Source organism: Mangifera indica, chromosome 6, assembly GCF_011075055.1.
Source record: "Mangifera indica cultivar Alphonso chromosome 6, CATAS_Mindica_2.1, whole genome shotgun sequence".
Lineage (NCBI taxonomy): Eukaryota > Viridiplantae > Streptophyta > Magnoliopsida > Sapindales > Anacardiaceae > Mangifera > Mangifera indica.
In genome coordinates, this window is record NC_058142.1 from 13,553,578 (window position 1) to 13,568,387 (window position 14,810).

General features: G+C 31.9%; 2 protein-coding genes across 2 annotated transcripts; one reads left to right on the forward strand and one right to left on the reverse strand.

Moving 5' to 3' along the window:
• Positions 1–794: 794 nt before the first annotated feature.
• Positions 795–2,727, forward strand: LOC123217865 (putative pentatricopeptide repeat-containing protein At3g15930). The gene has a single exon (XM_044638941.1). It carries the CDS (start codon positions 946–948, stop codon positions 2,629–2,631), a length of 1,686 nt encoding a protein of 561 aa, XP_044494876.1. The 5' UTR covers positions 795–945; the 3' UTR covers positions 2,632–2,727.
• On the reverse strand, positions 2,703–4,458 carry LOC123217867. Its single transcript, XM_044638942.1, has one exon. It carries the CDS (start codon positions 4,084–4,086, stop codon positions 2,902–2,904), a length of 1,185 nt encoding a protein of 394 aa, XP_044494877.1. The 5' UTR covers positions 4,087–4,458; the 3' UTR covers positions 2,703–2,901.
• Positions 4,459–14,810: the final 10,352 nt, after the last annotated feature.

Consider the following 14,810-nt stretch of genomic DNA (forward strand, 5'->3'; position numbering starts at 1 on the left):
GTTTTAATAATTGAAAAATAATTTGTGTTTAAAAATTTTAATTAAAATTAACAAAAATTGTTTAAATGAGTCAACCCATGGGATAAGACCAGACCGTATATATACAAAATCAGACCTTGAGCCTTCAAAAATCTATGAATTAGCCTAATTTGAAGGCTTATTACTGTGTAAGTCTAACGTTCAATCCAACCCATGAACTTGATAGGCAGAGTTAGAGCCCACCTAGTTTAGCCCATTGACCTGTCTAATTAAAAGTGTACATGTATAAAAAATATATATATTATTAACAGCTTTGCATGTAAAAAATGCGATTACAACAAGAGTTTTTGTAATTTCTTAACAATGAAAGGCTTTTGATTGAAGATGGGTTCAAAATGACGCATGTACCCTTAGTCAAGTGCCTTTGACTGTAAGAAAGTGGTGTTCAAGGGAGGCACTCGTTAATACTGAAATGTGAAGGGAGGTAGCTGACAATCGGCCTACATTCAATTGAAATGTCGAGCTGTAAAAGATTTCTGGAAACTGACAAAGCATAAACTTAAGATAACAACCAGATTTGTTTGTCTTTTGTCTGGAATTATTGGTAAAGACAAAAGCAACTTTTTTTTCAACCGAGCTTGAGTTCAAGAATTTATTAGTGGTTCATCTCTTTAACATGTATGTTTATTGTTCTTGTATCACTACTCACTAATTCGAAGAAGTTTAAATTTAAATTCAAACTAAATATTTTGGATGAAATGGGCTCTTATAGCCATTGTTCTTCTTCTTCTTTTTTTTTTTTTTTTCACTATATTAAAATAAAATTGAAAAGGACTCTCTATAGTTTGAAAATTTTCAAATATATTGCTGAAGTTACCAAAGTTCAAATATCAACACTCTGAAAGCCTCCTTGATAGTAGAAAATGAAATATGGACAATGAAGCCCCAAGAAGATAATAGGCCCTAATGTGTAGCAAACAGTTGCAAAACCTTCTTGTGTCCCTCAAAAGTGCCACAACTTATAATGCTAAAATTATTGACCAAGCTCTTACCCAATCCATCACCAATGGCATCTTCCATGCCACACCAACATGGAATTGCATCCTTAGAGTCTACTCTAAAAGCCCCACACCTATCAAAGCCATTCTCATTTACAATCACTACTTCAGTAGAAAAAGCTCAATCCACCCAGATAACTATACTTACCCACCTCTACTCAAAGCTTGTTTGGGTGTATTTTCTCTTCCTAAAGGTCAGGAATTACATGCCCATCTCACAAAAATTGGTCTGGACTCTGATATTTATGTGCAAAATGATCTTATCCATTTTTATGGCTGCATGAATTATTTGACTTCAGCACGTGCTTTGTTCGACGAAATGCCTCAGAGAGTTATAGTCAGCTGGAACACGCTTCTGAGTATTTATAATGACAGTTGTGAATCTATTGTGGAGGTGTTGGTATTGTTTAAAAGATTGATTTGTGAAGAAATTAAAGCTGATAGGATCACTTTGGTGATTCTGTTGTCAGCTTGTGCACAAGTGGGGAGGCTAGATTTTGGAAGAGCTGTGCATTGCTATGCAACAAAAGTAGGCCTTGAATGTATGTTGGGTTTGGAGAATGCGCTATTGGGAATGTACTTAAAGTGTAGAGAGAAGAGTGCAGCTTTAAGAGTGTTTGATGAAATGGATTCCAGGAGAGATGTGGTTTCACATACGATTTTATTCAAGGGTTGTGCTGAAATGGGAATGGTAGAACTGGCTCGCAAAATCTTTGACATGATTGTTGTTAAAGACATTGTTACATGGAGTCTGATGATGCATGTGTACGTTAAAGCAAAACTGCCAAAGGATGTTTTAAAGCTTTTTGAAAAAATGGTTGATGATGGAGTGATACCAGATGAAAACACAATGGTCAGTGTGCTTTCAGCTTGTGCTAGTTTATCAAACCTCCAATGCGGAAGGCTACTGCACAGGTTTATTTACCAAAAAAATATAAAGCAAGATGTTATTTTGAAGACAGCTCTTATTGATATGTATTCTAAATGTGGATGTCTAGAGGATGCCTTGGTTATATTTTACAAAATGGGTTGCAAAGATGTTTTCACCTGGACAATAATGATTGAGGGTTTAGCCAATTATGGTTTCGGAAATGAAGCTCTGAGAGTTTTTAATCAGATGGAAAGACAAGGAATTAGGCCAAACGAAGCCACATATGTTTCTGTGTTAGCAGCATGTAGTCATTCTGGGTTAGTTACTGAAGGCTGCAAGTTGTTCAGAAGGATGGTAATAGTTGACCAAATTCAACCGAAGAATGAGCACTTTGGTTGTCTGATTGATTTGTTTAGTCGAGCAGGGCTCTTGCATCAGGCTGAGGAGTTCATTGAAACCATGAGAGCTGAGGATAAGCTTATAGCTTATAAAACTCTATTAAGTGCTTGCATTAGGTATTCAGAATTTGATGTTGGAGAAAAGGCGGCATATAAAATGATGAAACTGGGTCTCCAGAGCCATGCTACTCATATCCTATTATCAAATTTCTATGCCCAGGCAGGTCAGTGGGCTGAAGTTGCAGAGGCAAGAAGGAATATGAAAGAGTTTGATGTGAGAAAAATGCCCGGCAACAGTACTTTAGAACTGAAACAATATTTGTAAGCAATATAATGAAGAAGAATCGAATTGCTTCTGCAAATTGCTGTAAATATCTGTCATATTGATTCACAAAATGAAATAAAACAAAGTTCTATAATATGTGGTCGGTATGTGTAAATTTACAGTTCAGTGTACAATACCTCATGTTGAATCTGCCAACAGAAAGGTTGGACATCTCATCACACCTGAACCTTCTAATTCACAATTTTGAGGATTACCCAGAACAAAAACCAAAACTACACAATCACTAGAAAGAAAAACAAGATCTTTCTTTCACATTACTACTTCTAGTCGGAGCATCACTTTTTCCACCAATTTTAACATCAAAAACCAACCAAGTGTACAGAAAAGTGCTAGAACCCGGCCTCCTAATAGTCCACCAAGAACAACAAACAAGAGAAGAATTAAAAAATACCCTGAATTTCTCTTTCTTTCTTTATCAACAATCTCCTCAACTTTGCCCACTTCTGCCTCAGCCTGGCCATTGCCAAACATATTGTCTTGTTCTTGATTTTCTAATTTTTCATCGCTGTTGGACTCGAAATCCTGCATTTCTTTTTCTTTTTCCTTTTCTCTTTTTCTGTGCTTCCACTCTTTCTTTGCATCACGCAGCTTCTTCGGAACAAAATTCTTGACAAATTTTCTTCTTATTTTAGCGCTTCTACTTCTCTCCTTAAATATCAAAACATCGCGTTTCTCCCCATCACAATTCGAATCCGCAACCTGAATTTCTCTCCTCGGAGATTTCACTCCAATTTCATCAACAAACTCACAAGAATCACTAGCATCGCTTCTAATAATCAACTGGGCGTTTGTTGAGTCTTCGTTGCATCTCTTAATCTCATTTGAACACGGGTCATCATCATCATCTTCCTTCTTGCATATAGAATTTGGAAAATACAAAACTTTAATCTTTACAAACAAAGAATCAAGCACCTCTCTTGCCTGTGAACATGGTTTCAAGAAAACCAAAGCCCCAGAACCGGCATATTCGACCAAGAAAAGCAAGAACGCTGACATTGTGATCCCCACCGCTATCTCTTTAGTACTCAAAGCGACGACCCCCACCATCAAAATCTTCAAAACCACCGCGAGAAACCCTTTCTCAATCTTCCCATCACTATCTCCACTATCATCACATTCATCACATTCATTTAACACAACTAAATCTTCAACATTACGCTTAGTTGCTTCAAACCCAGGTGGCGAATTCACCGCCAAACCACCTGGAGACACTAGCCTCCGCGCTGGAGAAGGCGGCGGTGGCGGTGGAGGGCGTGCGGACTTCCTTTTTGATAGTTTTTTCAAGCGATCTTTATTCTTGACGAAGAGATCAACAAGTGAGGTGGGAAAACCAGTCTCAACGACTAGAGATTCGCCGTGTATAGGTGTGTGACGAAGACCCGCCACCAAACATGAATAACTGCAACCTTTGCTCTTTTTCCATGGCAAACGCATGGTTATGTTGGTACTTTGATTTGTGTCTTTCTTCTTCTCCTCCTCCGTTTGATTGAAATGAAATTCAAATAAAAGTAAAAAAGAGACGTTGGTGAATTTGCCTGAAGATTGTTAAAACTATTGCAGAAGTATCAATGGTGGAGCTGCTTGCATGATTACAGGTTTGATTATTTTATAGCAAAAGAACCCTAAGGCAAATTCAAAGAAAGAGAAAAGGGAGTAAAAACAATGATGTGCAGAAATTCACATTACCGCGTGCATAAGAGATGTGACAAGAAGAACATTAACTGTAGTTTGGTCCTAGGTTTTGTTTTCATTTATAGATTTTTCTGTTTTTTTCGTTTGGAGGGAAGGAAGAACAAAATTATTATTATTAGATATTTTTTGTTTCTGAGATTAATCAAAATAACAGAATTTCGTTACAATTTATAATATCATAAATTATAAATAGTTGTGTAATTAATTTTTTATTATTATTTTTAACATTAAAAACTAAAGATAGAAAACTTATTTGTTATTTTTCTAATTTTGTGATAGTTTTATATCTTACAATATCCATTCTTATTCTGTCTTAAACTTTTAAATAAGAGAAAGAATTGTAATTGACTCAGGTGGGACAGAATTTGCTGGTTGAGATATTTCTCTGTTCAGATATTTTTGTACTTATGTATATAAACCTAGTTTTGTCAGATTCATCCTCCTCCCTCGTTTAGTTAGGGTTTCAATCTATTTCCCCTGTTCTCTTTCGATCCAGTTATTTTGATAAGAAATATTATTGTAAATTTTTTGTATTTTTTGATATCGTTTATGTTGCATAAATTGGTTAGATAGATCAAATATTTGGTCGATAGTAAGTCTGTATAGAATTTTGTTCAAATAATTTGAATCAAATATCGTATCTTATTATGTGTTTCTTACATGTTCTATATTCGATTATATGATCTTTAAGGCTCAAATCTCCAATAGTTTTTTTTTTTTTAATATTTAGTGTAATTTTTTAATAAATTGAACAATTCAAAATAATTTAAAAATTTTCTTGCCGTATTGACTTGATATATTAGAATTATTAGTCAACCGAATTTTGAATAGATTTCTTGACAAATAAAAAAATAGATTAAGGGTTATGTATAAATTAAGAAACTAATATAAAAAAATAATATTAGCATGCTAAGCAAGCACTTAATTAGTCAGCTAAGCAACTTTGCATTTGTATAATCCATATATAAATAAATAATTAATTCATGAAATCAACTTTTCTTATTTTTAATGCTCTTGTGAAGCATCCTTACTGGCTCCCTTAAAAATAAAATTATCAGAAGTGCTTTCAATGGGTTTCACTAACTAATAAAGTTAGAAAATTAATTATTTTATCAATAAAATTATATGTACATATTTTATATATTATTTAGGTATACATATAATATATAAAAATATTAAACTCAACTCATTTAAGTTAATTTAAATTTAATTGTCAATTCAATTCATTTAAACTCGAAACGAATAGTCATAGATTAAGCTCAAGCCATGTGGGTATTTGATTTGCTAGATTTGTAAACAACTTGTAAATGAAGATAAAATATGTAGTTTTGATTAATTACAAATAACATTATTTTTGCATCAGTGTTACATTATATAATTAATGTAAAATAACATTATTTTACATCAAGTTTGAGTTAGTCTCAAATGGACTCAAGCTCACATTTACGGTACCAAATCCATGTGAGCAAAATTTGAGCATCACTTGTTCTATTAAGCTCAAATTTATGTCTTTACAAATTCATTGAATTCAAATATAAATTTATATTTGACTCATATATATTAAAAAAAAATTGATCAAATCTAAACTTAAACTTAATTTGATATGAGTCTATCTCTAATGCCCAATGTAAATGTTATTAGTTTTGATCCATTCAAAGTATTGACAAGAAAAAAACACCGTGTTTTTCTAACAGTGGTTGACTTAGATGAATGAAATATATATTGTTTCTAATAGCAGAAAGATAAGGAGTCAAGTTTCATGAAAGACTAAAGCACAAGCCACTCTTATTTACGATTTTACATAATAACAAAAATGATATTATCCAAAAAAATATATTTTTAAATTATATATATATATATATATATATATATATATATATATATATATATATATATATATATATATATATATATATTTAACATCTTATTATGTTCTCGCTGTGATCTCCAATGACAAAAACAGATAATTAATGTAACAAAATATCAAAAAGTAAGGAAAATAGACCGCAGCTTTATTGAATATCGAAATAAAGAAATAATAAAAGAATGGGACCACAAAATAGTAAGCATGGCATAATTTGAGTGTGTGAAAGAGTGTGGGAAGTGGGTCCTGGGCCTTTATTTAGTGGGCCCATTAAATTGATAAACATAAATTATAAAATAAAAAAAACAAAATTAATAAGAAAATGAAGGCAGACAAAGGAACATAAAAATGAGAAGCACGTGATAGTATTTGATAATGCGGTACGGTTCGGTTGGGTTGAGTAAGATTAACTCAAAACTTTGGTCATAACTCTGCCTTGAGAAAGCGTGACGTGGTTTTGATTACAGCTGTCGTTAACTTTTACACCGAAAACGCTAAATCAATTTTATAAATTTAAATAACAAACTATTGACCTCCACGTGTTCAATTCTTTGTTGTTTAACTCCGCTTAAATCTATCTCCACTTTTGTTAATGTGAACATTTATAAATTGTATCCACACATAAGGAGACGTCGCCCTATGGTTGACCAAAAGAATTAAGAAATGGATCAAAAGTGGTCAATTATTCCTTTTCTAATGAAGCTTAAGCTAAAATAAAAAATTCTCATCACACTTTGTTGTTTTTAATTAAATTAAATTTGACCAAACCATTTTGTTGCGGTAGTATGTTGAATTGGGGATATATTAGGTCTTATAACATTTTTTAAAAGACCTTTTTTTTTTTTTCTTTTAAAGTAGTTGGCAAACATTAAGCCTGTGAGGGTTCCTATGTTCTTATTCATCATGTAATTAAGCTCATCAAATTAACAAAGGGTGTTGAAGAAAATGCTTTGACGGTGAGTTGGTCTTATTATATGTTAGTCCTTTTATAACTAGGGTTTTGCATATACCATTTGGCAAATAAGGAATTTTCAAATGACTTGAGGGTTTTGCAAAAGTGTTATATATCACTCTAAATTACCGTTTACTATCCTAAAATTTATTATTTACTCTTCTAAATTACTCGGTCTCAAAAGCTGACTTGGTTTTATTTAGCTTGATTCGAGTTTGTTTCTTACAAACTCAAACCAAACTCGAGCTATAATATACAACTCAACTAAAAACGAGCTAAATACAAATCAAATAAGGTTGATTCAAAATGGCTCACAAGCCAACTATTAACTTGGCTCAGTTTGAGCTGAATCTTGGATCAGTTTGAACTGAATCTTGGATCAGTTTAAGCTGACTTAATGAATTAAAATTGTATTGTTTTTAATTGATTATATAAATCTACTTTTCTTTCTTATCAACATTTTCTCTCTCACTTTGACTATCACACACACAACCTAGACTATCTCTCTTTCATCTTTGTCCTCTTTCCAGCCTCTATTGCCATTTCTTTGCATTTTTTTTTCGAAAATCACCATTTTGAGACCAAAAACAGGCAAACAAAGATAAATCAATCTCGATCTCTCTCCTTTATAGATTGTTTTTCTCATTGTCTATCTAGATCTATGGTTCTTATCGTAGGAAAAAGTTCATCTCCGTTGGTCACAATTTTGATTACACATCTCTATCCGGATGTTGTTGTCTAGTGTACATTTTCGAGTTCATCTTCAATGATAAGAACCTTAACTGAAACCTTTATATTTTTGTTTATTAATTAATCTATTAAAAGTTTATATTTGTATTTGTTTGATTATTTTATAAGTTTGGTGGTTGCATTTGACCGGTGAGATGTTTGATTACATGAAAAAGATGATGGTGAGTTGTTAGGAGATGTAGATGTTATGTGAGATTATGAGTGTGTGAAGTGAGTTAATTTATGGTTGACATTTTTTTTTTTTTTACGAAATATGTTGCGTCATTTTTATTTACTTATGATTCCACTTACATTTTTGCAGATTTTAAGTTTTTACCCTTAGACTAATGAAACTATTAGGTTTAAAGACAATGAAACAAATTATTTTTTAGACTTAAAAATAATTCTCAGGATCTCATTTACATTACTAATGCTTATTTGCTTGTCTTTATATAGACAAGTTAGTTACAAAGTAGTTTTAGACAGTATACAAACCAACCAAGGAGTTTTCTAACTGCATGTCTTAATCTAGACACAAATAAACTACTAGCAGTTGCTTCACAATTATTCCCAACTATTTCCATGTAAATCCTCTTTAAATTTATTTATATATTTTTAATTTTGAACTAAAGGTTCACACAATCTTCAACACTCCTCCGTGAACCTTTTGGAAATAACTCCAAGAATGTTCTTTAACATCTCGAATCTGAATTTCTGTAACATTTTGGTGAGTATATCAACAACTTAGGACTTTAAGTTGTAATAAACCATCTTCATTTCTTTTGATTTTTCAGCTTCTCTAATGTCATGATACTTGATATTTATGTGCTTAGTCCTCCCATGTTGGACTGAATTTTCAACAATGGAAATAATTAACTTATCATTGCACTCGATCATAGTAGCTTCAACTTGTTCTTCTTCTAGATCTTTTGTTAATTTTTTGATCCATATTGCTTGATTTGTTATGGTTGCTACAATAACATATTTAGCTTCAATTGTGCTTTGAGCTATAATCTCATATTTCCTCGAACACCAACAAAAAAATTCTTGAGCCAAGTGTAAAGTAGTCACTTGTTATGCCCTTCATATCATCTACACTTTTAGCCCAATCACTATTTACGTTACCTCTCAGTTTTTCCTCCTCGACTTGTTTAACCAACTTCCTTGGTCTTTAGTTCCCTATTGGTGCCTTAAAACCTATTTTCCTACTGAGAAATGTTCCTCACTAGGTTCCTGTATGAACCTAGACAATATACTAGTAGAGTACATCAAACATGGCCTTGTTGCTATTAAATACACCAAGCTTCCCACTAAACATTTAAACTTTGTCTCATCAACTCTTTTGTTTCCATCATTCTTCCTCAACTTTGCATTTAATACTAAAAATGTTGTTATAGGCCTATAATTTTCCATTGAAAAATTTCTTCAAAGTCCCTTGAGTATGTTTACTTTGGCATATGAAAATGCCATCCACCTCTTGATTCATTTCAAGGCCTAGAAAACACTTCATTTTTCTTAAGTTAGTCATCTCAAATTCCTTTATAATACTTCTCTTACATTCTTCAATATCTTTTAGATTATTGCCCGTACTCAAAAGATCATCCACATAAGGAGAAATTATCACTGTTCCTCCTCCATTTTGTCTTATATATAAGGATGCAATATTAAGACTCCTCCTGAATCTTTGAATTTCAAGCCATGAATCAATTCGACTAAACCAACCTCTTGGGGCTTATTTTAGGACATAAAGAGTTTCAAGTAACCTGTACACTTTTCTTTTTTTTTTTCAATCACAAACCCCTCAAGTTGAGCTACATAAATTTCTTCTTCAAGCCAACCATTTAGAAAAGCTGACTTAACATCTAAATGTAAAAATTTCCATTGCCTTTGAGCAACAAATATAATGAGAAGTCTACTATATCCAATCTTGCAACTAGAGCAAAAGTGTTAGTATAGTAAATACCGGGCATTTAAGAATACCTTTTACAACCAAATGTGTTTTCAATTTTTTGACAAAACCATTTGGATTCATCTTTACTCTGTAAACCCATTTCAATAATTTTCTTTCCTTAGGTGCATTTACTAGCTCCCATGTTTTGTCCTTCTCAATCATTAAATCTCTTCTTGCATTGCCTATTGCCACCTTTTATGCTTAATTGCTTCAACAAAGGAAAATGGTTCAATCATAATGTTATTGCACCATTGATAAATTTCATGAAGAAGCATGGTGCCTTTAACTACATTCTCTTCCTCATCATTTGCATCATCTCCAAATACATCTTCAAGCTTATCTATGCTTGAAGAATTGTCTCCATCAAACATGTTGCTTCTTCATCAAACATAACATTTCTACTCACAAAAAACTTCTTTGTAGTTGTATTATACATTCTATTGACTACTATAACCTACTAATACACAATTTTTTATTTTGTTATCCAATTTACTTCTTTTTACATTAGGAGTATGAACATAGCCTATACAGCCAAACACTCTCACATGCTTGAATGTTGCTTTCAGTTTGCTCCAAGCTTCTATCAGAGTCATGTCTCGTACAACCTTCATTGGCAATCTATTGATCAAATATACTATCGTATTTGTTGCTTCATCCCAAAACACTTAGACATCTCTTTTTCTATCATATAAGACATCTTGTCATCTCCATGATGATTCTATTTTTTCTTTCGATAATGCCATTTTGCTTCATAAGGGTATGCGTAGATCTAACCCAAGCTAACTTGATCTCAGAAGTTGGCTTGGCTTGATTTAGCTTGATCCGAGTTTGTTTCTTATAAACTCAAACCAAACTTGAGCTATGATAAACGACTTGACTAGAAAATGAGCCGAATATGAATTAGATAGGGTTTAGTTCAAAAAGGTTCATGAGCCAACCATTAACTCGACTCAATTCGAGTTGCGTCTTGGCTCGGCTCAAGCTGGCTTAATGAATTAAAACTATATCATTTTTAACTAATTATATAAATCTACTTTTCCTTCTTATCAACATTTTCTCTCTCACTTTGATCATCACATGTATAACCTAGATTATCTCTCATTCATCTATGTCATCTCTCTAGCCTCCATTGCCATTTCTCTGCAATTTTTTTAATTTTCTTTTCTTCGAAAATAACCATTTTGAGACTAAAAACATGCAAGCAAAGATAAATCCATTGTTTTGGTTGGTCACGATTCCAATTACACATCTCTATCTTGATGTCATCACTTGGCGTATATTTTCAAGTTCATCTTCAATGATAAGAACCCTAACTAAAATCCTTATATTTTTGTTTATTAATTAATTTGTTAGAGATTTATATTTGTATTTGTTTGATTATTTTATAAGTTTGGTGGTTGCATTTGACCGGCAAGATGTTTGATTACATGAAAAAGATGATAGTGAGTTGTTAGAAGATGTAGATGTTATGCGAGATTGGTGAATTTGTAAAGTGAGTTAATTTATGGTTGACATTCTTTGTTTTTTTACGAAATCTGAGGCTTAAAAGGCTGCGTTATTTTTATTTGCTTATGATTTCATTCACATTTTTGTAGATTTTAAGTTTCTTACCCTTATACTAATGAAACATGGATTGCCATTCTGGAAATTTAGTCACGAAATCAGATTTCAGACTTGAGTTTTGAATTTGAGCCATTCGAGTCACAAATCTCAAATTTTCTTTTCGAACGAACTCGAACCTTCTTTTGAATTGGCTCAGCGAACTCGAGCCACTTCTAAAACCTTTCAAACCAAACTCAAGCCAACTTATGTTCTAGCTTAGTTCGATTCGAATCCACCCTTAGATAGGATGTATAAGATACTTGACTATTTATACAATTTAATAAATATTGGCTATTTTTAATACACTTTATGAGAATGTTAAGAATTATTGCAAATAATCAATACAATCAAAATAATATACACCACAAAATATAAGGTTAAAGGATTAAAAAATCAAACATGTGATGTATAATGGTTTGACACACCTAGAATACGTCAACTCCTTCAAGTTATCTCCCTAAGAGTATTTCACTACTCTTTGGTTGAAAAAATCTCAATCAAGTTTTTGTTTACAATATAAATAGTTTTCAAGGTACTATTAACATTTAAAAGAACCAGAGTTCAATTTCTCTCATTAGAATTCTCTAGTGTCAGCAAGAGTGAAACTCACTCTTTTACAACACAAATTTATACAAATTTAGAATATAATCTCTCTTAAAGAGTGTATATGAATGTTTAAGCTTAATACAACTCAATATATATGAATTCAAGAAAGTAAATAAGCAAGGGTTTGATTAGAGAGAAAGATTTGCAAGTAAATAGCTCAAGAATGTTTCCTCTCAAGTGTATGAAAATTTTGGCTGCAAAAAGTCACTCTCAAATAGATTTGATTGAGTTTATATAAGGAGAACGAAAGAAACTAGTTGTTATGCACAAATTTAACTGTTATAATTTTTTAGAAAATGTAGAATTCAGTCGATTAGATATATTTCAGTCAATTAGATATGATGTGACACTTTTGTCAGGTTTATGTGATACTATTCATTAGAAATTTTATTGTCCAATTTGATTGATTGGAAGGAATTTCGTTGATCGAATTTTTCAAAGCAAAAAACATAGGTTTTGGATGATTTGAAAACCACAATTTGAAAAATTGGTCGGTCAAATCGGTCAACCAAAGTTTATTACATTTTGCCCCCTAAGGTTTTAAAAAATATTTTCCCCTAAAACTTTGAAAAATGATAATTTAACCCATTTGGGAAAACTCTTTTGAAACCAACTTTGAGATATGAATTTTTAGTCCAAAAAAGGTCATCATTTCAAATGAGTTACTGAAATTTGATGATATTTGGTTTCATTTATGAGGTTTGAAAAATGATACCTTAACACAAAAATTTGAAGGTTTGAAAAATAATAATTTAACATATTTTTGGAAAACTTATTCAAACCCAAATTTGAAATATGATATTTTAGTTCACAAAAATTCACAAACTCAAATAGGTTATTAGAATTTTGATAAAATCAACGAAGCTTACTAAGTTTGAAAAATAACTTTTTAACCCAAAATTTTGAAAGATATGAAAATAAATTTTTGAAAGAACTTTCGCATACAAATACATAATCTAATCAAGATTAACGCTTTGAGATTACAAAAATATCTACTTAAACTTGAGTTTTTATTCAACTCTTTAAAAATTCTTTATTTGAGTCTTGTCATTGATTTTTTACATTGATCATCCTTCAAGTGTATTAGGTAAATCTTTGTAATCTTAAGCATATTATGGGGGAAGTTGAGCATTGGAACCACTATTTATGCAATATGTCTTCTCAAGAAATTGCATCTTCAAGGAAAGAGTTAAAAAAAATATAAAAAGAATTGTTAAGGATAAAGGTGTGGAGTTCTCTAACTTTTCCCTAATGAGGAGTAACGAGGAGATAGCTAAAAGATGGGGTGTTTTGCAATGCATCTTCAAGCAATCATGATGGTCTTCCTCATATTTTTTTTTTTCTAACAAAGTTTCTATTTTGCAGGTTTGGGCTTAAAGCTTCAAAATTTCTAAATGTAGTTTAAAATTCCAGAAACCTGATGCTTTGAATCTAGGCTTTATACTGCCATCAACTTGCAGCTAGATTTATTCCAAGTTTCCAGTCTTTTCCAATTTTGGCCTTTACAGTGCACATTTTGTATTCTACTCCTAGATTCTCTTGCTCTGCCTTTTTAGCTACATATTCTATGTGTTAAGTCTGTGACATAAACTAATGGCAATCTTGTAAATAAGGAGCAAAGTTTGAGCAAAGTTTGGGCTATAGTTATTATCCAGGGGTATTTTTGTCTTTGCTGGGTTTAATGCTTTAACTAATGGTTTATAACCATTAGTTGGTTTTTAGAGAAAAGTAAAGAGAAGAGAAAAAGGCTTTACGTGGCTGTTTATTTGAAAAGGAAAAAGGCAGCCCTTTGTGTGAAATATTTTTTCTTTTCTGGATTCTTTCATTCTTCTCTGCTAGGGTTTACAAGAAATACATCAGTCCACTATTTTTGCTTAGATCTAGTTGTTTAAACACTTGAGTCAGTTTACAAGGTCACTGTGGTGCTCGAGTTTAGGAAGGATTCGAGTCGAAAGGTTGGATTCATTTTCGTTTGTGTCTGTAATGCTAGATCGGCTTCTGAATCTGTAAGTTGTACTATTTTTCTTACAAATTAGTGGATTTGCTAGAGGATTCCTCTGCCTTGGATGTAGGGTTCTAATCTTTTGAACCCGAACCAAATAAATATTGGTGTGTTGACTTGTGTATGGTTTATTATATGATTCTTGTGCAAATTATTGACTGAAAATTGATCCAAAACTCTGATTAATATTCAAACTCGGTAAAATAAAACATTAACAAGTGGTATCAGAGCACTCTTAAGTTGAATATTGTTATTCTTGTTTGAAGAAAATTGTTTGGAGTGTTTCTTGGTTCAAGATTTGTTTATCTTGATGTTCTTTACATTCTGAAATTGTTATTCTGAAAGAGCTGAAATTATTTTTTGCTTGCTATTTGTTCTCTGTTTGCTGATTGTGACTATATTGTTCATGTGTTAGATATTTTGCCACTGTGGCTTAAAGAAATAAAATAATAAATAGCTTGCCTTGATCTCTTTCTGTTATTGTGGCTTGTAAAGAACTGGATTAGTAAATACTTGATTAACAATGGGTCAAACAAAAATTGATGTTGAGAGATTTGATGGGAAGGGTGATTTTAATATGTGGAGAAAGAAAATGCATGCTGTTCTTATTCATCAAAAATGTGCTAAGGAATTGGGTGGTGAATCTGCTCTCCCTGAAAATATGGACCCTGATATGAAATCTGAAATTTTAGAAACTGCATATAGTCTTCTTATCTTGCATTTATCTGATAATGTCTTAAGACAGGTTGATAATGAAAAT